Genomic DNA, 22909 nt, shown 5'->3' on the forward strand with positions numbered 1-22909 from the left:
GACTCGACCATTCCACCAGGTCAGTGCCCTGTTGGCGAAAGTTCAAGCGGCGAACTTTACTTTGTTGGCTTCAGAACAGGAACAAATTTCGAAAATGGATTCAATTTTCTCGATCCATTGAGTCAGGGAAATAACCCCTCCTTTTCCGTCGAAAGATGTGGGTTTTGCGTTCATGAAGTCCTTATAAGAGCATTCCTTTTGGTGCCCTTGAACACCTTCATGGTTTTGGGGATGACTACCACCTCCCTACCCACCAGATCCGCCAGGATTAACTTGTGACATCGCGGCAGCCACAGCAGCAGTAATAGCTGCTTGGAACATAACAAGATCGAACTGAGGGGGCGGTGGTGGTGGTGGTGGAGCGTCGTCATTCCTTCTGATAGGTCTTTTTCGGGGAGGCATCTTGTTCTAGAAACAACCAGGAAGAAGAGGATGGTAAGTCCTCTGGAATCGAATCAAGAGATATAAAGATGTATCTCAATATGATGACTAGAGTGTTCTACTAAGCGATAAACAAAGGAAAGCTACCAATGCAAATAAGTTATCGCTAAGAAACAAATAGGTAGCAAAACTAGGAATGAATTTCTATAATGTATTCGGCTCTGACTAAAATTCTCCTATAGTATTTTAAGTTGTATGGATACTGGGTAAGTTTTAGGCCTGTTGCAACACCAAAGTCACTCCCAAGCACATGTTGGTCATGTCTAGAATAAATATAGTTGATCAGGCAATATTGACCCTAAACATGATTACATAACTGCCCAGGTTTAACCGCAATGTTCAACCCCCAAACCGGAACGGCGAAAACATTCGGGGGCGGTTGACGTCATGTGTAGTATCACAACAGTTGTATCATAGTAAGCGTAGTAAACACAACCATTACATTATAAGAAGAATATTTACATTGTTTGAAAACATGGTTTATACATAACAGTATATAGCAAAAGTAAAAGATGTGACTCCAGAATGTTCCGTCTTCTCCAAAAGTTGGAAAGAGTACCTGTCTATTGCTGCCCTGAGAATACAACCAGTTTTAAAATATCAGCATAAAGCTGGTGAGTTCATAAGCGTTTAGTTCTGGTGAAAGAAATGTTTCTTTGATCCTTTGAAAATTGTTTCCCAAGAAAATCCTATATTTTCTTATGAAATATGTTTGATTATCCATTAGTTATATGTTAAACAGCCTGTTTATGAAAGGTTGAGTTATCCCAGGAAAATCCTATATTTTCCTTAAAAGTTGATAGTTGGTTATCTGCTCTGGTATGAGGTGTACAAATATCTACCATACTTGTATCGTTAGATGTAGTTTCCTTGAAAAACCCTGTTTGTTCTTTGTGAGAGGTATTAGCCTTATTACATAAATAAAACTAATAAAGAAGTAGTGAACTAGATCCTAAGGGCATTACTAATGCCCCCTAGTAATCAAATCGGTTATTACTTTGAGGTTAGTTCACTTGTTTCATTATTACAAAAGTAAATCTATGTTATCTAGGTTGCGAGTTTTATAACCATACATTAAACTAGATATGGCACGTAACGGGGCCAGTATCCTTTTATGACTTTGTCACCCGCAGACCTGACGGTCCAACTGTAGCTAGCAGCGAGGTGCGGGATAGTCAGTCCTGTATAGATCTATACACAATAGTCACGCTCTCCCTACAAGAGATTCTGGTTACAAGGGTTAGTCCTACACTCACGGATCCGGGGAGTGTTACCAAGGATGTGTCTCCAATCCCAAAATAACAAACTTACAAGTAATAATACTGAAAATCCTGTTTATGTTTTGAATAAATCTTTTACAAAATAGCACATTTTATGACAAGATTTACATGCTCCTTGCTTTAGTTTTGAAAATTGTTTCTACGAGTTGATTTCTTAATCATTTGGTAAAACTGTTTTCTGTGTTAAAAGCATGCTGAACATATAATGGTTTTATGCAAATGAGATAGATTGAGCACAAGTTTTCTTGTACTTTTGCTTGTATTCTCCCCCTAAAACATGAAAACTCATAAAAGTGAAGGGGTATGAACTCACAGTTTGACGGATGATTCGAGCGGTTGATCGGTTACGAGTGTTGAGTGTCAATTGATGTTTCGTACTTAAGTGGATCCTAATAGCATATAGTAACACATACATGTGTTAGAATTAGGGTGTTTCATGACTAAACGTGACGGGAAAACACCCTAAAGACTTGGAAATGCTTGTCGGGACCCTATATGATCAAACCAAGGAGGTATACGGCCAAAAAAGTGTGTGTGCGGCCAGGGTGTACGGTCAGCATGTGTGTGCGGTTGCACACAGGAGTGTGCGGCCGTACAGAGGGCATGTGCGGTCGTACAAGGGAGTGTGCGGCCGTACATAGGGGTGTGCGGCCGTACATAGGAGTGTGCAGCCGTACACTCTTCATTCATGCACAAAATGTCGATTTCTGGGTGTTTCAAGGCCAAAACCAAGTCCAACTAGCAAATGAAGGCCAAACTCTTCACCTTGGAGAGTGTTTGAGGTGTGTACGGCCACCTAATGAAGGTGTGCGGCCGTACACCTTCAAGTGATGAAGAACACGAAGAACATGATGAGTTTTAAGCTTAGATCAAGGTGTCTTACCACTATAACAAGCTGAATGATGGAGTAATTCACGTTCTTGAAGCCTTTAGAGTGTTCTTGGATGAAGTTTTTAGAGAGAGAAAGTAGAGAGGGAAAGTAGAGTGCAGCCAAAATGAAAGGAATGAATGAAGATGGTCACCTTATATATATAAGGGTGAGTGTGCGGCTGGAGGGTGGGCCGTACACTCATGTGTGCGGTCGTACACTCATGTGTGCGGCCGTACACACCTTCCAAGAGGGTGTATGGCCCGTTTTTCTCACTATGGGACGTGCTGACTCATTCCTAAACTCAACCTTGGTCAAATGCAAGCTTTGAATACTTAAACGGACCCTTAAACGGTGATAAAAGGTGACGGAGATCAAGTTAAATGTTGATATAAAGATCAATTGTACAGGATAAAAAGTTTCGGGTTGTCACAGTCGGCTTCTTTACGGGCAAAAATAGTGCACACTAAGATACGATGGGCAATATGAAGGCACGGGTGAATGATGGAGGTTGCCTTATCGCGACCGGCACAAGAGAAGATCCCCCCGGTGATTTCCGTCCAAAAGGTCTCGTGGTTGAACTCGACGGGCAAGACATCGAAAACCGTGAATGTGTTCGAGGAAGGTAAGCCCAAGATGTTGTTTATTATTGCAAAATCAATGTACGCCCGGTCTCCCATAAGTTGGAATGCAACCTTTTTTTCTCGCTGTCTAACCCGCAATCGGCAAAGAACTCTCTAGTAGGGAGCTCGTAAGTGTTTGCCATGAGTTCGAGAAGGTTTTCCCACCCAATGTTACGGAACAATTGAGTGACCACCTCAAGGACCCCTAATGAAATGAGTGTGGGTTTGCACACAAATTTGGTGGAGGCCACCTTTCTAGGCAAGGATCTTCATGTATTCGCTGACTCCTTATTATTAACTATTCATTTTAATGGATCCTATACAGTAAAAGGCGAATGACTAGCACTATACCTCCAAATCCTCAAAAAGCTGGCCTCCGAATTCGAAGCTTTCAACCTAAGCTAAGTTCCTAGAGAAGAAAATGCTAAGGTAGACACACTAGCTAAACTAGGAACTTCCCTTAGAATCCTGTCAGATGTCAGGAACCCTATAACCCATATACTGATCCCAACGATAGAAGATCCCAATCACCAACGAACGAGTGTTGGATTGGGTGTTTTAGGGATTAAATTCGTCGTCAAACCTGGTCAAAACACGGGTCAACAAAAGTCAACATGTCACGTGGACGCGTCTGCGAGTACACGCGGTCCGCGTGAATAACCCTGGAGCAGTTCTGTTTGCCTTCGTTACACGCAGACGATTCTAGGGAGCATACGCGGTCTGTTTTAATAACCCACGCGGACGGACCCATGAGTACACACGGTCTGCGTGTAGTGGCTAAAAACGGGTTCATTTGTTCGACATTTCACGCGGTCATCTATCCGAGTACACACGGTTCGTTTGTATAAACACGAGGACGGCTCTTCGAGTATACGCGGACCGCGTAAAATGTTATGTAAACCCCCACTCCTGAAGATGGACGCGGTCATTTTCAGGGGTCATACGCAGACCATTTGTTTATACACGCGGGCACACCCCTGAGTACATGCGGTCCGCGTGTATCCTGTTGCAATTTTCTCAATTTTCACCCTTTGACTAAAACGAATACTGGGCCTTAAAATCCAACAATCTTTTACTGCAAGAAAGAAGAAGAAGAAATATGAAATGCAAAAAGGATCTATATAAGACATTTATTTGGAACTAGAAAACATGAAAACTTTAAGTTTTCCAAAAATGCCCTTCTTTAACGTCTTTGGCGAGACATCCTTCCCTTTCGATTTCAGTATACCGGGGCATCCAACTGGATGACATCTAGGACATTTTCATCAAAACCTTCATAGAAAGGTTTCAAACGATGTCCATTGACTTTAAAGATTTGCCCCGTTTCTTCACTTTGGATCTCAACCGCTCCGTGCTCAAAGACTTTTAGCACAACAAATGGACCTATCCATCTTGACCTCAATTTTCCGGGAAATAATTTCAATCGCGAGTGGTGTACGGTCAGCATGTGTGTGCGGTTGCACACAGGAGTGTGCGGCCGTACAGAGGGCATGTGCGGTCGTACAAGGGAGTATGCGGCCGTACATAGGGGTGTGCGGCTGTACATAGGAGTGTGCGGCCGTACACTCTTCATTCATGCACAAAATGTCGATTTTCGGGTGTTTCAAGGGCAAAACCAAGTCCAACTAGTAAATGAAGGCCAAACTCTTCACCTTGGAGAGTGTTTGAGGTGTGTACGACCACCTTATGAAGGTGTGCGGCCGTACACCTTCAAGTGATGAAGAACACGAAGAACATGATGATTTTTAAGCTTAGATCAAGGTGTCTTACCACTATAACAAGCTGAATGATGGAGTAATTCACGTTCTTGAAGCCTTTAGAGTGTTCTTGGATGAAGTTTTTAGAGAGAGAAAGTAGAGAGGGAAAGTAGAGTGCAGCCAAAATGAAAGGAATGAATGAAGAGGGTCACCTTATATATAAGGGTGAGTATGCGGCTGGAGTGTGGGTGTGCGGCCGTAAACTCATGTGTGCAACCGTACACTCATGTGTGCGGCCGAACACACCTTCCAAGAGAGTGTATGGCCCGGTTTTCTCACTATGGGACGTGCTGACTCATTCCTAAACTCAACCTTGGTCAAATGCAAGCTTAGAACACTTAAACGGACCCTTAAACGGTGATAAAAGGTGACGGAGATCAAGTTAAATGTTGATATAAAGATCAATTGTACAGGATAAAAAGTTTCGGGTTGTCACATCATCCCCCCGTTAGAGGGAATTCCGTCCCGAAATTCGAACATAGAATACAAATCATGGAATAGAAAAGAGATGTGGATGCTTCTGTTTCATTTGATCTTCGCGCTCCCAAGTGAATTCGGGTCCCCGCTTGGCATTCCAGCGAACCTTCACTATCGGGATGCGACTTTGTTTCGTTCGTTTGATTTCTCTATCCATGATTTCGACTGGTTCTTCCACGAAGTTCAGGTTCTTGTTGATCTCAATCTCGTCAAGAGGAATCGTAAGGGTTTCGTCAGATACGCATTTCTTAAGATTCGAAACGTGAAAGACAGGATGAATGCTGCTAAGTTCTTGCGGTAAACGAAGTTTGTAGGCTACGAGACCGATCCTAGCGAGGATCTCGAAGGGTCCTATGTATCTTGGATTTAGCTTTCCATGCTTTCCAAATCGTATCATGCCTTTCCAGGGTGAGACTTTTAGCAGGACACGGTCTCCAACCTGAAATTCCAAGGGTTTTCGTCGCTTATCTGCGTAGCTCTTTTGTCTATCTCGTGAGGCTTTCAGTCGTTCCCGGATTGTACGATCTTTTCTGTGGTTTCGCGAATGATTTCTGGACCAGTGAGAGTGCTGTCAGGGACTTGCCCCTTGGCTAGCTGCGTGTCGCCCACCTCAGCCCAGCACAGAGGGGATCTGCACTTGCGGCCATAGAGAGCTTCAAAAGGCGCAGCCTTGATGCTTGTGTGGTAACTTTTGTTATAGGAAAACTCGACCAAGGGCAAATGGGTGTCCCATGACTTACCAAAGTCAATGACACATGCTCTCAACATGTCTTCCAAGGTTTGAATGGTTCTCTCACTCTGCCCATCTGTTTGAGGATGGTAAGCTGTGCTCATATCCAACCTAGTTCCAAGAGCTTTCTGCAGTGACTGCCAGAACCTCGAAGTGAACCTGCTATCTCGATCGGAGATAATGGACACAGGCACACCATGCAGTCGAACTATCTCTTGGATGTAGATTCTCATGAGTTTCTCCAATTTGAAGTTTTCCTTAATCGGCAGGAAGTGGGCGGACTTTGTTAATCGGTCGACTATTACCCAAATGGTGTCGTGCCCACTCGGAGACTTGGGTAATTTGGTGATAAAATCCATAGTAATTCTCTTCCACTTCCACTCAGGTATCTCCGGCTGGTGGAGTAGACCTGAGGGCTTTTGATATTCGACATTCACCTTGGCGCAAGTCAGGCACTTGCCCACGAAGGTAGCGATCTCTGTTTTCATGTTTGGCCACAAATATAGTTTCTTGAGATCGAGGTACATCTTGTCTGAACCTGGATGAACGGAGTATCTGGTCTTGTGAGCTTCGTTCATTACAACCTCTCTGTAACCACCGAACTTTGGGGTCCAGATTCGGTCCATGAAATAACAGACTCCGTCTCCCTTGATTTCTAGGTTCTTTTCCATTACTCTCAAGGATTCACCCGACATGTTCTTTGGTTTTAAGGCTTCTAGTTGAGCCTCCTCGATTTGCACGGACAAATGGGAATGGATAGTCATGGTCAGTGCCTTCACTCTACGACCTGAGTACTCCTTCCGGCTGAGGGCATCTGCCAACACATTGGCCTTGCCGGGATGGTAGCGGATTTCGCACTCGTAATCGATGAGTAGCTCAACCCATCGCCGTTGTCTCATGTTCAGCTCCTTCTGGTCGAAGATATGCTGCAGACTTTTATGGTCAGTGAAGATAGTGCACTTGGTTCCGTAGAGGTAATGTCTCCATATCTTCAATGCAAAGACCACTGCTCCCAATTCCAATTCCAGGTCGTGAGTTGTGTAGTTGACTTCGTGTGCTTTCAGATGTCTTGAGGCATAAGCAATGACTTTTCCCCATTGCATGAGCACACAGCCTAGACCCTGATTGGATGCATCACAGTAGACAACGAAGTCCTCCGTCCCTTCGGGTAGAGACAAGATAGGTGCGCTGCACAGGGCCTGTTTCAATGTTTGGAACGCAGTGTCTTGTTTTTCACTCCAACAAAAGGGTACGCCTTTTTGAGTCAGAGTGGTTAAGGGTTTGGCAATTCTGGAGAAATTCTGGATAAATCTACGATAGTAGCCAGCGAGACCCAAGAATTGACGGATTTCTGTGGGTGTCTTCGGTGCTGACCAGTTCTCTATCGCTTTGATTTTGGAGGGGTCCACGTGTATGCCTTCCTCGCTTACCACGTGACCTAAGAAGGTTACTTTTCGAATCCAAAATTTGCACTTGGAGAATTTCACGTATAGCTTCTTCGTCCTTAGGGTTTCTAGCACCGATCTCAAGTGCTGTCGATGATCTTCCTCACTTCTGGAATAGACAAGTATATCGTCGATGAACACGATTACGAACTTGTCCAGGAAAGAACGGCACACCCGATTCTGGGCTTTGATGCATGAAACGATACGGAGGTTTGTGCTAAGTTTATTGCCATAAATTACGATAGTTTCATCAGAGGAGAGATTGAGGCGGATAGCTTTTTCGTAACAAAGGATATCAGCATGATTGGGGCTCAACCAATCCATGCCGATGATGACATCGAAGCTTTCTATGGAGACTGGCAGAAGGTCGATAGGAAAAGTATGATCGTTTAAGGTAAGGGTACAACCTACGAATATATCATTAGTGCTCTCTTTCTCACCGTTAGCCATCTCGACGGTAAATGTTTCAGTTAGTGGTTGAGGTTTTTGCCTAAGAAGATGTTTGAATGCATGGCTAACAAAACTTCTCTCCGCACCAGAATCGAAAAGAATGCATTCATAAGAGTTGTCGAGGAGGAACGTACCCGAAACAACGGTGGGACCTGCAACTGCCTTTTCTTGACCCATCGTTAGTACTCTCCCCGTGCCACCTGCTGTTGTTGCCTTAGGGCAGTTTCTCTTATAGTTCCCGACTTCACCACAACCATAACAGGCTTGACCGACGCCTGCTCCAGATGCCTGATTGGCTGGTTGTACTGGTGTTTTGCAAACTCGAGTTGTGTGCCCCTTTTTCCCACAGTTGGTGCACGACATTTCTCGGCATGGGCCGGGATTATGATGATAGTTACACTTGTCGCACCGAGGAAGGGTACCAGCATATTTACTGGTAGGTGCTTGAGTGGCAGGAGCAGCGGCAGGAGAAGTAGCAGTGTGGACTGCCACCGTTTGCTGTTTCTTTGAGGGCTCCTGTGAAGACTGGCCCTTTCGCTGCTTCTAGAACTTTCTTTTCTCACCACTCCCTTTTGCTGGCTCAGGAGCGGTTGCCACTTTATCAAGATCAACTCCGTGATCTATGAGAGTCTGGGCCAGACATTTAACGCTGTCAAAGGTGTTTGGCCTAGCAGCCAAAACATTTCCTTTGGTGGGTCGTGTCAGTCCCCAAATGTATCTCTCTATCTTCTTGCTTTCCGAGGTGACCATTCCCGGGCAAAGAAGTGCTAGGTCTTCAAACCTAGAAGTGTAGGCAGCAATGTCGGATTCCTTCATCCTTAGGCTCTAGAGTTCGTGCTCTAGTTTCTGCATCTCGCCCCGTGGGCAGTACTCAGCTAGCATGAGTTCCTTTAAACTTTCCCAACCCATAGCATTCGCCACTGGCAGGATTAGGGATTTGACTCGACCATTCCACCAGGTCAGTGCCCTGTTGGCGAAAGTTCAAGCGGCGAACTTTACTTTGTTGGCTTCAGAACAGGAACAAATTTCGAAAATGGATTCAATTTTCTCGATCCATTGAGTCAGGGAAATAACCCCTCCTTTTCCGTCGAAAGATGTGGGTTTTACGTTCATGAAGTCCTTATAAGAACATTCCTTTTGGTGCCCTTGACCACCTTCATGGTTTTGGGGATGACTACCACCTCCCTGCCCACCAGATCCGCCAGGATTAACTTGTGACATCGCGGCAGCCACAGCAGCAGTAACAGCTGCTTGGAACATAACAAGATCGAACTGAGGGGGCGGTGGTGGTGGTGGTGGAGTGTCGTCATTCCTTCTGATAGGTCTTTTTCGGGGAGGCATCTTGTTCTAGAAACAACCAGGAAGAAAAGGATGGTAAGTCCTCTGGAATCGAATCAAGAGATATAAAGATGTATCTCAATATGATGACTAGAATGTTCTACTAAGCGATAAACAAAGGAAAGCTACCAATGCAAATAAGTTATCGCTAAGAAACAAATAGGTAGCAACACTAGGAATGAATTTCTATAATGTATTCGGCTCTGACTAAAATACTCCTATAGTATTTTAAGTTGTATGGATACTGGGTAAGTTTTAGGCCTGTTGCAACACCAAAGTCACTCCCAAGCACATGTTGGTCATGTCTAGAATAAATATAGTTGATCAGGCTATATTGACCCTAGACATGATTACATAACTGCCCAGGTTTAACCGCAGTGTTCAACCCCCAAACCGGAACGGCGGAAACGTTCGGGGGCGGTTGACGTCATGTGTAGTATCACAACAGTTGTATCATAGTAACCGTAGTAAACACAACCATTACATTATAAGAAGAATATTTACATTGTTTGAAAACATGGTTTATACATAACAGTATATAGCAAAAGTAAAAGACGTGACTCCAGAATGTTCCGTCTTCTCCAAAAGTTGGCAAGAGTACCTGTCTATTGTTGCCCTGAGAATACAACCAGTTTTAAAATATCAGCATAAAGCTGGTGAGTTCATAAGCGTTTAGTTCTGGTGAAAGAAATGTTTCTTTGATCCTTTGAAAAGTGTTTCCCAAGAAAATCCTATATTTTCTTATGAAATATGTTTGATTATCCATTAGTTATATGTTAAACAGCCTGTTTATGAAAGGTTGAGTTATCCCAGGAAAATCCTATATTTTCCTTAAAAGTTGATAGTTGGTTATCTGCTCTGGTATGAGGTGTACAAATATCTACCATACTTGTATCGTTAGATGTAGTTTCCTTGAAAAACCCTGTTTGTTCTTTGTGAGAGGTATTAGCCTTATTACATAAATAAAACTAATAAAGAAGTAGTGAACTAGATCCTAAGGGCATTACTAATGCCCTCTAGTAATCAAATCGGTTATTACTTTGAGGTTAGTTCACTTGTTTCATTATTACAAAAGTAAATCTATGTTATCTAGGTTGCGAGTTTTATAACCATACATTAAACTAGATATGGCACGTAACGGGGCCAGTATCCTTTTATGACTTTGTCACCCGCAGACCTGACGGTCCAACTGTAGCTAGCAGCGAGGTGCGGGATAGTCAGTCTTGTATAGATCTATACACAATAGTCACGCTCTCCCTACAAGAGATTCTGGTTACAAGGGTTAGTCCTACACTCACGAATCCGGGGGAGTGTTACCAAGGACGTGTCTCCAATCCCAAAATAACAAACTTACAAGTAATAATACTGAAAATCCTGTTTATGTTTTGAATAAATCTTTTACAAAATAGCACATTTTATGACAAGATTTACAAGTTCCTTGCTTTAGTTTTGAAAATTGTTTCTACGAGTTGATTTCTTAATCATTTGGTAAAACTGTTTTCTGTGTTAAAAGCATGTTGAACATATAATGGTTTTATGCAAATGAGATAATTTGAGCACAAGTTTTCTTGTACTTTTGCTTGTATTCTCCCCCTAAAACATGAAAACTCAGAAAAGTGAAGGGGTATGAACTTACAGTTTGACGGATGATTCGAGCGGTTGATCGGTTACGAGTGTTGAGTGTCAATTGATGTTTCGTACTCAAGTGGATCCTAATAGCATATAGTAACACATACATGTGTTAGAATTAGGGTGTTTCATGACTAAACGTGACGGGAAAACACCCTAAAGACTTGGAAATGCTTGTCGGGACCCTATATGATCAAACCAAGGAGGTGTACGGCCAAAAAAGTGTGTGTGCGGCCAGGGTGTACGGTCAGCATGTGTGTGCGGTTGCACACAGGAGTGTGCGGCCGTACAGAGGGCATGTGCAGTCGTACAAGGGAGTGTGCGGCCGTACATAGGGGTGTGCGGCCGTACATAGGAGTGTGCGGCCGTACACTCTTCATTTATGCACAAAATGTCGATTTCCGGGTGTTTCAAGGCCAAAACCAAGTCCAACTAGCAAATGAAGGCCAAACTCTTCACCTTGGAGAGTGTTTGAGGTGTGTACGGCCACCTTATGAAGGTGTGCGGCCCTACACCTTCAAGTGATGAAGAACACGAAGAACATGATGAGTTTTAAGCTTAGATCAAGGTGTCTTACCACTATAACAAGCTGAATGATGGAGTAATTCACGTTCTTAAAGCCTTTAGAGTGTTCTTGGACGAAGTTTTTAGAGAGAGAAAGTAGAGAGGGAAAGTAGAGTGCAGCCAAAATGAAAGGAATGGATAAAGAGGGTCACCTTATATATATAAGGGTGAGTGTGCGGCTGGAGGGTAGGCCGTACACTCATGTGTGCGGCCGTACACTCATGTGTGCGGTCGTACACACCTTCCAAGAGGGTGTATGGCCCGGTTTTCTCACTATGGGACGTGCTGACTCATTCCTAAACTCAACCTTGGTCAAATGCAAGCTTAGAACACTTAAACGGACCCTTAAACGGTGATAAAAGGTGACGGAGATCAAGTTAAATGTTGATATAAAGATCAATTGTACAGGATAAAAAGTTTCGGGTTGTCACAGTCGGCTTCTTTACGGGCAAAAATAGTGCACACTAAGATACGATGGGCAATATGAAGGCACGGGTGAATGATGGAGGTTGCCTTATCGCGACCGGCACGAGAGAAGATCCCCCCGGTGATTTCCGTCCAAAAGGTCTCGTGGTTGAACTCGACGGGCAAGACATCGAAAACCGTGAATGTGTTCGAGGAAGGTAAGCCCAAGATGTTGTTTATTATTGCAAAATCAATGTACGCCCGGTCTCCCATAAGTTGGAATGCAACCTTTTTTTTCTCGCTGTCTAACCCGCAGTCGGCAAAGAACTCTCTAGTAGGGAGCTCGTAAGTGTTTGCCATGAGTTCGAGAAGGTTTTCCCACCCAATGTTACGAAACAATTGAGTGACCCCCTCAATGACCCCTAATGAAATGAGTGTGGGTTTGCATACAAATTTGGTGGAGGCCACCTTTCTAGGCAAGGGTCTTCATGTATTCGCTGAGTCCTTATTATTAACTATTCATTTTAATGGATCCTATACAGTAAAAGGCGAATGACTAGCACTATACCTCCAAATCCTCAAAAAGCTGGCCTCCGAATTCGAAGCTTTCAACCTAAGCTAAGTTCCTAGAGAAGAAAATGCTAAGGTAGACACACTAGCTAAACTAGGAACTTCCCTTAGAATCCTGCCAGATGTCAGGAACCCTATAACCCATATACTGATCCCAACGATAGAAGATCCCAATCACCAACAAACGAGTGTTGGATTGGGTGTTTTAGGGATTAAATTCGTCGTCAAACCTGGTCAAAACACGGGTCAACAAAAGTCAACATGTCACGTGGACGCGTCTGCGAGTACATGTGGTCCGCGTGAATAAACCTGGAGCAGTTTTGTTTGCCTTCCTTACACGCAGACGATTCTAGGGAGCATACACGGTCCGTTTTAATAACCCACGCGGACGGACCCACGAGTACATGCGGTCTGCGTGTAGTGGCTAAAAACGGGTTCATTTGTTCGACATTTCACGCGGTCATCTATCCGAGTACACGCGGTTCGTTTGTATAAACACACGGACGGCTCTTCGAGTCTCTTGAAGATGGACGCGGTCATTTTCAGGGGTCATACGCAGACCATTTGTTTATACACGCGGGCACACCCCTGAGTACACGCGGTCCGCGTGTATCCTGTTGCAATTTTCTCAATTTTCACCCTTTGACTAAAACGAATACCGGGCCTTAAAATCCAACAATCTTTTACTGCAAGAAAGAAGAAGAAGAAATGTGAAATGCAAAAAGGATCTATATAAGACAAATATTTGGAACTAGAAAACATGAAAACTTTAAGTTTTCCAAAAATGCCCTTCTTTAACGTCTTTGGCGAGACATCCTTCCCTTTCGATTTCAGTACACCGGGGCATCCAACTGGATGACATCTAGGACATTTGCATCAAAACCTTCATAGAAAGGTTTCAAACGATGTCCATTGACTTTAAAGATTTGCCCCGTTTCTTCACTTTGGATCTCAACCGCTCCATGCTCAAAGACTTTTAGCACAACAAATGGACCTATCCATCTTGACCTCAATTTTCCGGGAAATAATTTCAATCGCGAGTGGTAAAGCAAAACCCTATGTCCCGGCTCAAAATGCTTGTGGGTAATGGACTTGTCATGGAAAAGCTTCGTTTTTTCCTTGTCAGTTCTCGAGTTTTCATAAGAGTCATTTCTCAATTCTTCCAACTCTTGAAGTTGAAGCTTCCTATGCCTTCCCGCCTCATCAATGTTGAAGTTGCATTGCTTGACCGCCCAAAATGCACGGTGTTCCAATTCCACTGGTAGATGACATGGTTTTCCAAAAACCAATCTAAATGGGGACATGCCTGTCAGGGTTTTGTAAGCAGTCTGATAGCCCCACAAGGCATCATCAAGCCTCGAACTCCAATCTTTTCTTGAAGGATTCACTGTTTTCTCGAGAATAGACTTCACTTCACGATTCGAAACCTCCGCTTGACCATTCGTTTGAGGGTGGTAGGCGGTAGATACACGGTGGGTCACGTTGTACTTTCTTAGCAAAGCCTCAATCATCTTGTTGCAAAAATGCGTCCCTCTATCACTAATCAAAGCCCTAGGCACACCAAATCTCACAAAGACATTAGATTTTAAAAAGTCGATAACTGTTTTGGCATCATCCGATCTTGTGGCTTTGGCCTCAACCCATTAAGAGACATAGTCAACCACGAGCAAGATGTAAACGTTGCTAAATGAGACGGGAAATGGGCCCATAAAATCAATCCCCCATACGTCAAAAATTTCACAAACAAGGATTGGATTTTGTGGCATTTGATTCTTATGTGAAATGTTCCCCGTCCTTTGGCACCGATCACAACTTTTGCAAAACAAATAACAGTCGTGTGACATGGTTGGCCAAAATAGCCCACACTCAAGGACCTTTCTCAAAGTTGGGTTAGGTCCAAAGTGTCCCCCACAAGCAAATTCATGAGAAATTTGTAAAATGGATGGATGCTCTTGTTGGGGTACACATCGTCTAATAATTTGATCGGGACAATGTTTCCATAAATAAGGTTCATCCCACACATAGTATTTTGCATCATTTTTCAATTTATCTATTTGAGCATGTGTGAATGTGTCGGGATACCTTTTCGTAACCAAAAAGTTAACAATATCGGCATACCAAGGAGTAGATTGAGTAAGGGAAAAGAGATGCTCATCCAGAAACTCGTCCCGCAACGGGAGAGGAGTCTCATTTTGAAGTGATTCGGCTTAGGTGATCGACAACAAGATTCTCGCATCCACTCTTGTCCCGGATTTCCAAATCAAATTCTTGTAATAGTAAAATCCACAGGATGAGTCTTGGCTTTGCATCTTTCTTTGTCATTAAGTACTTGAGAGCTGCGTGATCCGAATACACAATAACTTTGGTGCGAAGTAGATATTGCCTAAACTTCTCCAAAGTGAACATTATGGCCAATAGCTCCTTCTCTGTGGTAGAGTAGTTGCTTTGAGCATTGTCTAGTGTCCTCGATTCATAGTAGATCACACGGGAGGCTCTTCCATTCTTCTGGCCCAAAACGGCGCCTATTGCATAGTTACTTGCATCACACATGATCTTAAAGGGGAGATCCCAATTTGGTGCTTGCATGATGGGAGCGGATGTAAGCAACTCTTTGAGCTTGTCGAAAGCTTCTTTGCATGCCTCATTGAACTCGAAATCAACATCCTTTTGCAAGAGTTGGCACATTGGTCTTGTTATCTTTGAAAAGTCCTTGATGAATCCCTGGTAGAAACCTGCATGACCCAAAAAAGAACGAACTTCCCGAACACAAGTCGGGTAAGGTAAGCTTTGAATAACATCAATCTTGGCCTTATCTACCTCAATTCCTTTCTTTGACACAATGTGACCCAAAATAAGACCTTGACTTACCATAAAATGGCATTTTTCAAAGTTTAAAACCAAATTTGTTTCAATACATCTTTTCAAAATTTTGGTGAGATTGGTCAAACACTCTTGAAAGGAGTTTCCATATACCGTAAAATCGTCCATGAAAACTTCAATTATATTTTCAACATATTCCGAGAAGATACTAACCATGCAACGTTGGAAAGTGGCCGGGGCGTTACACAATCCGAATGGCATTCTCCGGTATGCAAAAGTGTCAAATGGACATGTAAAGGTTGTCTTTTCTTGGTCTTCTGGTGCCATCGGGATTTGGTGAAAACCGGAGTACCCGTCTAGACAACAATAATGGGATTTCCCGGCCAACCTTTCTAACATTTGGTCAATGAAAGGTAATGGGAAGTGATCTTTTCTTGTGCTTGCATTGAGTTTGTGGTAGTCAATACATACTCTCCACCCGTTTTGCACGCGGGTGGGGACCATCATACCTTTGTTGTTCTCGACCACCGTGATCCTCGTCTTCTTCGGCACGACTTGCACCGGGCTTACCCATTTGCTATCAGAGATTGGATAGCTCATTCTGGCATCAAGGAGCTTCAAAATCTCTTTCTTGACCACTTCCATCATTGGCGGATTCAACCTTTTTTACGCGTCTCGACTCGGCTTGCATTCATCCTCCATCAAGATCTTGTGCATACAAGTGGAGGGGCTCAATCCCTTGATATCCGCAATCATCCATCCCATGGCTTCTTTATGTTCCTTCAACACCTTGAGGATATGCTCTTCTTCACATTCGGTTAAGTGAGTTGAAATGATGACTGGAAGAGTCTCGTTGTTTCCCAAGTACGCATACTTCAAGTGTTGAGGAAGGGCCTTTAATTCCAATTCCGGTGGTTGAACAAGGGAGGGCGGCAATCTTGTGTGAGTTTGAGGTAATTCAATTTGCTTCACACTAAATTGAGTGGTTTTCTTGATCTCTAAATTGTTGACCAATCTTTCAACTTTGGGGTCTAATGAGTAGAGCTTCAACTTCTTGGCTAATTTTCCACAATCAAATCCTTTGTTCAAAATCATCTCCAACATGTCACCATTAGACAACTCGCACAACTCTTGGGTTAATGGTTCGACAACATCAATAAAGCACAATGATGAAACATCATTAGGATATCTCATAGCATCATAAATGTTAAAACTTATTGTTTCACCATCAAACTCCATTGTTAAGCTTCTCACATACACATCAATCTTTGTTATAGCCGTCTTCAAAAATGGTCTCCCACGTAAAATTATACCCGACTTTGAGGACACTTGTTCATCTAGATCAATCACATAGAAATCCGTCGGGAAGACCAATTGGTTCACTTGCACTAGGACATCTTCCAAAACACCTCTAGGAAAGACACTTGATTTATCCGCAAGAGAGATTATGACACTGTTTTCACTCAAGGGTCCGACATTCAATGATTCATACACCGAATAGGGCATGACATTGATAGAAGCACCAAGATCAAGCATAGCACTACTAAAAGTGACGTCCCCAATCTTACAAGGAACCGTAAACATTCCCGGGTCTTTGCACTTAGGTGGAAGCTTCCTTTGTAAAACCACAGATGCATTTTCGTTCATTGAGATTTTCTCATTTCCCTTCAACTTTCTCTTGTTGGTGCAAAGCTCTTTCAAGAATTTTGCATATCTAGGAATTTATTTGATTGCATCGAGTAAAGGAATGTTTAATTCCACCTTTCGGAAGGTGTCCAAAATCTTTTTCTCCTCCATGTTCTTCTTTGAAGTTGCAAGTCGGGAGGGGAATGGCGGTTGAGTGGCTATTGGTGTCACTAGAGGGGTAGTCTTCTTTGGGGCTCCGGCTTGTGCATCATTCTTGACAACGGGATCCTCAACGGGAGTGATCTCTATTTCTTCCTCCTCTTCCATTGGCTTCTTCTTTGAACTACCTTCTCCGGCTTGTTTGCCACTTCTCAAGGTCACCACATTGACATTTGGGTTCTTTTCGGTTTGAGAAGGCAATTTCCCATGGAACTCCAACTTGCTTATGGATGTAACTATATCTCCCATTTGTGCTTCAAGGTTGGAGATACTAGTTCTTGTCTCTTTTTTGGAATTGTTGGGTACTAGTGGCTAAGGATTTGACAATGTCTTCAAGGGACATTCCAGAGCTACTTGGTTAGGATTGAGGGGGTTGTTAATGATGATGTGGAGGATGTGGTTTGGGTTGATAGTGTGGTTGTGGATGTTGGTAATGAGGTTGTGGTGGTGGATAGGAAGGTCTAACCAATGCATTTTGAGGCAATGGTCTTGGGTTGTAGCTCATGTTGGGATTTAGCTTCCAACTTGAATTATATGCATTTTGGTAACCAGATGGCTTGTTGTGGTAGTTTTGGAACTCTCTCGTGGCATTTACATGTTCCGCATCTTCTTGAAGAATGGGACATATATCCGTAGGATGTCCCATTGTTGCACATATTCCACAAACCATCACTTGTGGAGTTTGTCCCATGGCTAGCTTTTGGACAACGGAGGTTAGATCTTTGATTTGAGACTCTAGGTTTGATGTTCCCACTTCATTGACTTTTTGTTGAGTTTCTCTCTTCATATCTTGGCGAGGGCCAAAATGTTGTGAATTTGCGGGTATGGTGTTGAAGAGTTGTCTTGTTTGTTGTGGAGTTTTGCTAAAGACATCTCCACCACTTGAGGCATCAACTAGTCTTCTCTCCATTGGCAACAATCCCTCATAGAAGTGTTGAATGAGGAGTTGTTCCGGAATTTTATGGTGTGGGAAACTATAACACAAGCTGTTGAACCTCTCCTAATAATCATGAAAAGTCTCATTTTGACCTTGGCGGATTCCATAAATCTCATTTCTAAGACTTGAGACTCTTGAAGCGGGATAGAACTTGTCAAGAAAAGCTCTTTCCATATCGGTCCATGAGTTGATTGACCCCGGGGGAAGATAGAATAACCAATCCTTTGCTCTATCGGCGAATGAAAAGGGGAATGCCCTTAGCTTGATTTGGTCATCGGTTGACCCTTGTGGCTTCATACTAGTGCAAATAATGTGGAACATCTTCAAGTGCTTATGAGGGTCTTCATTCTCCAATCCATGAAAAGTTGGGAGGTGATGGACTAAACTTGACTTCAACTTCGAGCCTCCTTCCAAAACTGGGTAATTGATACCGGTTGGAGTTTGTGTGACATCGGTCTCCATCATTTGCCTCAAAGTTCTCTCGGGAACTTCTCCTTTGTCCGCCATTGCAATTGGTTCAATAATGGGTGGATTTTGTTGTAGGGGTGGTGTTTCGGGAATTTCTTGGCGAGGGTCGGGACTAGAATCGGGTTCCGTGTCACTTGATGAAGCGGGTTCAACCTCTGGATACCCGTGAGGATTGGAAGTTTGACCACGTTCTATTCGCTTTTCCTTCGCCAAACGCCTTGCTTCTTTTTCAATTTCCGGGTTGTAAATCAAGTCACATGTACGCTGAGATCTGGGCATAGAGAAACAAATTGATTAAAAATAAACCAATCCCCGACAACGGTGCCAAAATTTGGTGGTTGTCGAGGCCAACAAAATAAATACCCGAAATATTACACACTAAAATAGTGTATAGTGGTAAAGGGATCGTATCCACGGAGATTGGTTCAATTTAAGTCTCTATGTAAACAACTTGTTCAAGTATTTGTAAAACAAAAGTGAAAGTAAAATGGAGGGGGGTTTAATTCTTTTGGATTGTTTGACAAAATTAAAACTAGCTAGAATGTAAATATGACAAGTAAACAAGTAAAAGATTTGATTAAAATCAATGAAGTGGAATTGGTTGATTTTGAGATACACCACATGGATGACATAGTTGACTTATCATTAGACTAAAAGGAACAACACTTGTGAATTGGTTTAACTTGGCTATAGTAATTCATAAGCACAAATTACCTCAACTCTTCTTAGATATTAAAATGGTTGGAGGAGCTCTAACACATATCCTTAATTAAAGTCACAAAATCAATGAAGCATATAATCTTGTGAAAATCAATTAGCTTTGAGTTCTAAGAGTTACCAATTCCATAAGATAATCAAATGCTTACATTATCATTATGGAGGAAACATTCCCATGGTTTAAATGAAATGAAAACAAACATAGAAACCATTTGTTTCTTACCAATCTCAAAGTCTATTACTTAACCAAGAAATTGATCAACAAAAATATATATTTATTCATCTAGGCTCATGATCAAAGATAAACAAACATAAAAAGATGTTTAACTAGAGAACATTTCCATAAACTTCAAACACAAGGTAATAATAGTCTTCAAAACAACCAATCATCCATGCTATTAAACCCTAATCAACCAAATGAAAATCTAGCCAAGCATGGCCAAGATAAAAGAAATACAAGGTAGTTTAGAAATACCAAACATTGTTCTAAGTGCAAGATGGAAAGAAATAACACCAATCTTCAAATTCTTCCCAAGTGTTCTTGAGAGCAAAAGAGTAGTCTTCTTTCAAGAGATCATGTGAAGAAATGCTTCCAATCTCCATCAAAAAGATGCTCATTTTCGGATTCAAAAAGTTCACAAAAGCCATCCACCAACCTTCCCAAAATAGAGTCAACAAGTCGAACCCCGGAATCACCTCAGCACCATTCACGCGGACCGCGTATGGATCCACGTGGACTGCGTGGGTCTCGCTGATTGAATGCTTTGGCCCATTAAAAATACAATCCATCCCAATCTTCTAATTTATGCTCCAGCCCACATGCATAACTCTTGAGAGCCCAATTGTGTTATTCCAAAGCCTCCAATGATGATCCAACGCTCCTTCAATCTTCCATAGCTCGAGTCCTTGTCCAAAGATTAAGCCCAACGCGCTTCTTGCTTATATTGACACCGAGCCCAATTGCACCACCTCAAGTTCACAAGCAATCCACAAGCCTCCAGTTGTCCCGTACTCCTTCCATACCTCCAGTAACGAATAGTCTTCAGTAAATCCTGCAAAATAAGCTCAAAAGACTGGAAAGCACCCGGTAAAGGAAAAAAAATAAAAAGAGAAAATATGCATGAAGCTTAACTAAAATGAGATGGTTTTAACTAAAAATAAACTATGAAAAGAAGTAATAAAAACGAAACTATCAATAAGGGATCATATATTCCTCCGTTCTACAAGATATCATATGGACTGAGACATGGATTATAATCATTCTCTCTGTCCATCTGTTGTTACCCGATTTACGATTTATGACAACTGGCTAATTGAACAAATCAAATCAGTTCAGGCTTGGCCAAGCGCTTAGGGTGTCATCACTAAATCATCGAGGGGCCTACAGATATCACTTTTATCCCTCTAAGGGTAAAAGGAATGGATAAATTTCGACTTATATGATTGCTATATTTACTCATCAAATCACACACAACAATGCGTTTTATAACACCAAGTTATTGGTGCATTTACGCATCATCAATGTGTAACTGATTTGTAAACTACAACTCGCACGTCTCTGTTTTAAGAGTATAAGATATTATTGTCTCATAATCACTCGTGATAAAATACATGAAGCGATTCAGATGAGCATGGGTTTAATCCAATACTCGAATCTTATTCCAGGAGTACTCATGAACACTGCAACAAACTTGTGCTATGTCTAAAACACCTAGACAATCTACAGTCAGATTCATGACAGTCTTGCCTCAATACCTACTTCCAAAGTATGATCGACTGTGAATGGTTTGAATAACCTAGTTATTCGGGAAGTCAAAACATGCAAAGTGAAACACAAGAATAATCGAATCCAATATGGTCTCAGAACTTATGAATATAAATAAAACACCTTTTATTTAATCACCATATTGATTATACATTATTCATTGTATATTGTTTCGATTAATTAACTTAATACTTGAATTAAAACAATAGTTATCCCATGCTCCAAGCATGCACACTATGTTTGCCTATGGTCTTTTCTTTGTGAAATAGATCAATTGAACACATCTTCAATGAAACTCATTTCACAATTCCAAATCTTTATTCCTTAGTGTAAGAATACCAAATTCTTGTCATTTGCTAAAATCTGTTAGATTCTAAACTTATATGCAATGATGCTCTTGTAATGACTATGCACAAAAGTCATAGAGACTTGGCAACAGACATTACAAAGTATTCCAATGGAGAGCAATTCCATGGAAACGAAGTCTCATATTCAAAGTACATTCCTTTGAACATCCTTATTGCATTAAGTTTTCTAATCTTACATAGATTTTACTATTAACTTCCACTTAACGTAACATTTCCATATTCCCAATTTGACTATCACTTCTGAACTAGAGTTACCTCTTCTCAGAGTATGTCAATACGGTCCTTCCAAAATTTACACTATACTTCCAACTGTCCATGAGCAACCAATCTTTGGTAAACCTCAGATTGTCCTCGATAATTGCTTAACTATTTTAGTCATATCTCGTTCTAGTCCCTTTTCCCTCTTAATGCCCTAGGCATTTGGAAAGTTAGAACAGAAAATAATATTATAGCTTATGTAATAGATCCTATATCCGAAGCATATGGAATACGATTCATAATGTCTCACATAAAGACACAATACTTTACCAGTCTTTCGCTATAATATGTCCACATATAGAATTTCCTTATGTTGAATCATTTCAACATAACATTCACATATGTTCATGACTAAATTCGATTAAAATCTCAATCTAAGCTTTTAGATTCGAAATGAAGTATGAATTCCTCTCCCTTAATTATAGCAAAACAACTTTTCAAACCCTGCAACTTTGCGAATTGAAACTTTTGTTTTCTATGATTAATATTGCTAACTCGCAATACTTACCATAATAATTATGATCCCACTAGCATAATAATTATTATCTTACTAGCATAACACTTATGCTCCTACTAGCTTTGACATGTACCCAGAAATCAGCTGGACTTCTAGAAATCAATACTTGTTGACTTTCTTACCAAAGTTCAGATTTCTGATACAAGATGCATCGATAAGACTTTATCTAGGCTCCTCAAACTCATACACCTTTCCTTATATAGCTCACATGTGTGTCTAAACAATTTTAGAACTTACAACAATAAGTCTCAAATGTTTAGTCCTTTTGCCATTTCTCACAATTCGAACTATGAAGAGGGATGCCGTAATCATAATCGAATTTGAGAATGCAAATATCACAATTGCTATCTCCTTAAAATCTATTTAGTGAAAGCGTTTCCTCACAATCATTTTCATGAATTGGAGAGAAACCTTATGACACTTAGATTTTTATGATGTATGTGTTCCTATCCATGTGAATTTGTAATAACCATAATCACAAGATAAGGTTAGTGACAAATCCAAACTCATATGGACTGAATTTGTTCAATCTTAATTTCTTGCCACTTAGCAGCACGAGGGCCTACCATTGCTTCCAAGTTGTTATGCAAACAATTGAGTACTCATAGAACTCACATGCATAGTCAACTTTAACTGG

General features: G+C 41.8%; 1 protein-coding gene across 1 annotated transcript; it reads right to left on the minus strand.

Moving 5' to 3' along the window:
* Positions 1-16063: 16063 nt before the first annotated feature.
* Positions 16064-17044, minus strand: LOC145131708 (uncharacterized). The gene is made up of 2 exons (XM_079066366.1): positions 16656-17044; positions 16064-16586 (listed from the first exon to the last, which is right to left on the minus strand). Exons 1-2 carry the CDS (start codon positions 17042-17044, stop codon positions 16064-16066), a joined length of 912 nt encoding a protein of 303 aa, XP_078922492.1.
* Between the last annotated feature and the right edge of the window lie 5865 nt (positions 17045-22909).

The sequence above is a fragment of the Lactuca virosa genome, chromosome 8 (genome assembly GCF_052849685.1).
Source record: "Lactuca virosa cultivar CGN04683 chromosome 8, Lactuca_virosa_CGN04683_v6, whole genome shotgun sequence".
NCBI classification, from domain to species: Eukaryota; Viridiplantae; Streptophyta; class Magnoliopsida; order Asterales; family Asteraceae; genus Lactuca; species Lactuca virosa.

Bases quoted from the DNA above. Each gene is read 5' to 3' on its own strand.
- LOC145131708 (XM_079066366.1), bottom strand. From the start codon at position 17,044: ATGAACGAAAATGCATCTGTGGTTTTACAAAGGAAGCTTCCACCTAAG. The intron at 16,587-16,655 runs GTATGTGAGAAG...TGATGCTATGAG, and splicing joins GCTATAACAAAGATTGATGT to ATATCCTAATGATGTTTCAT.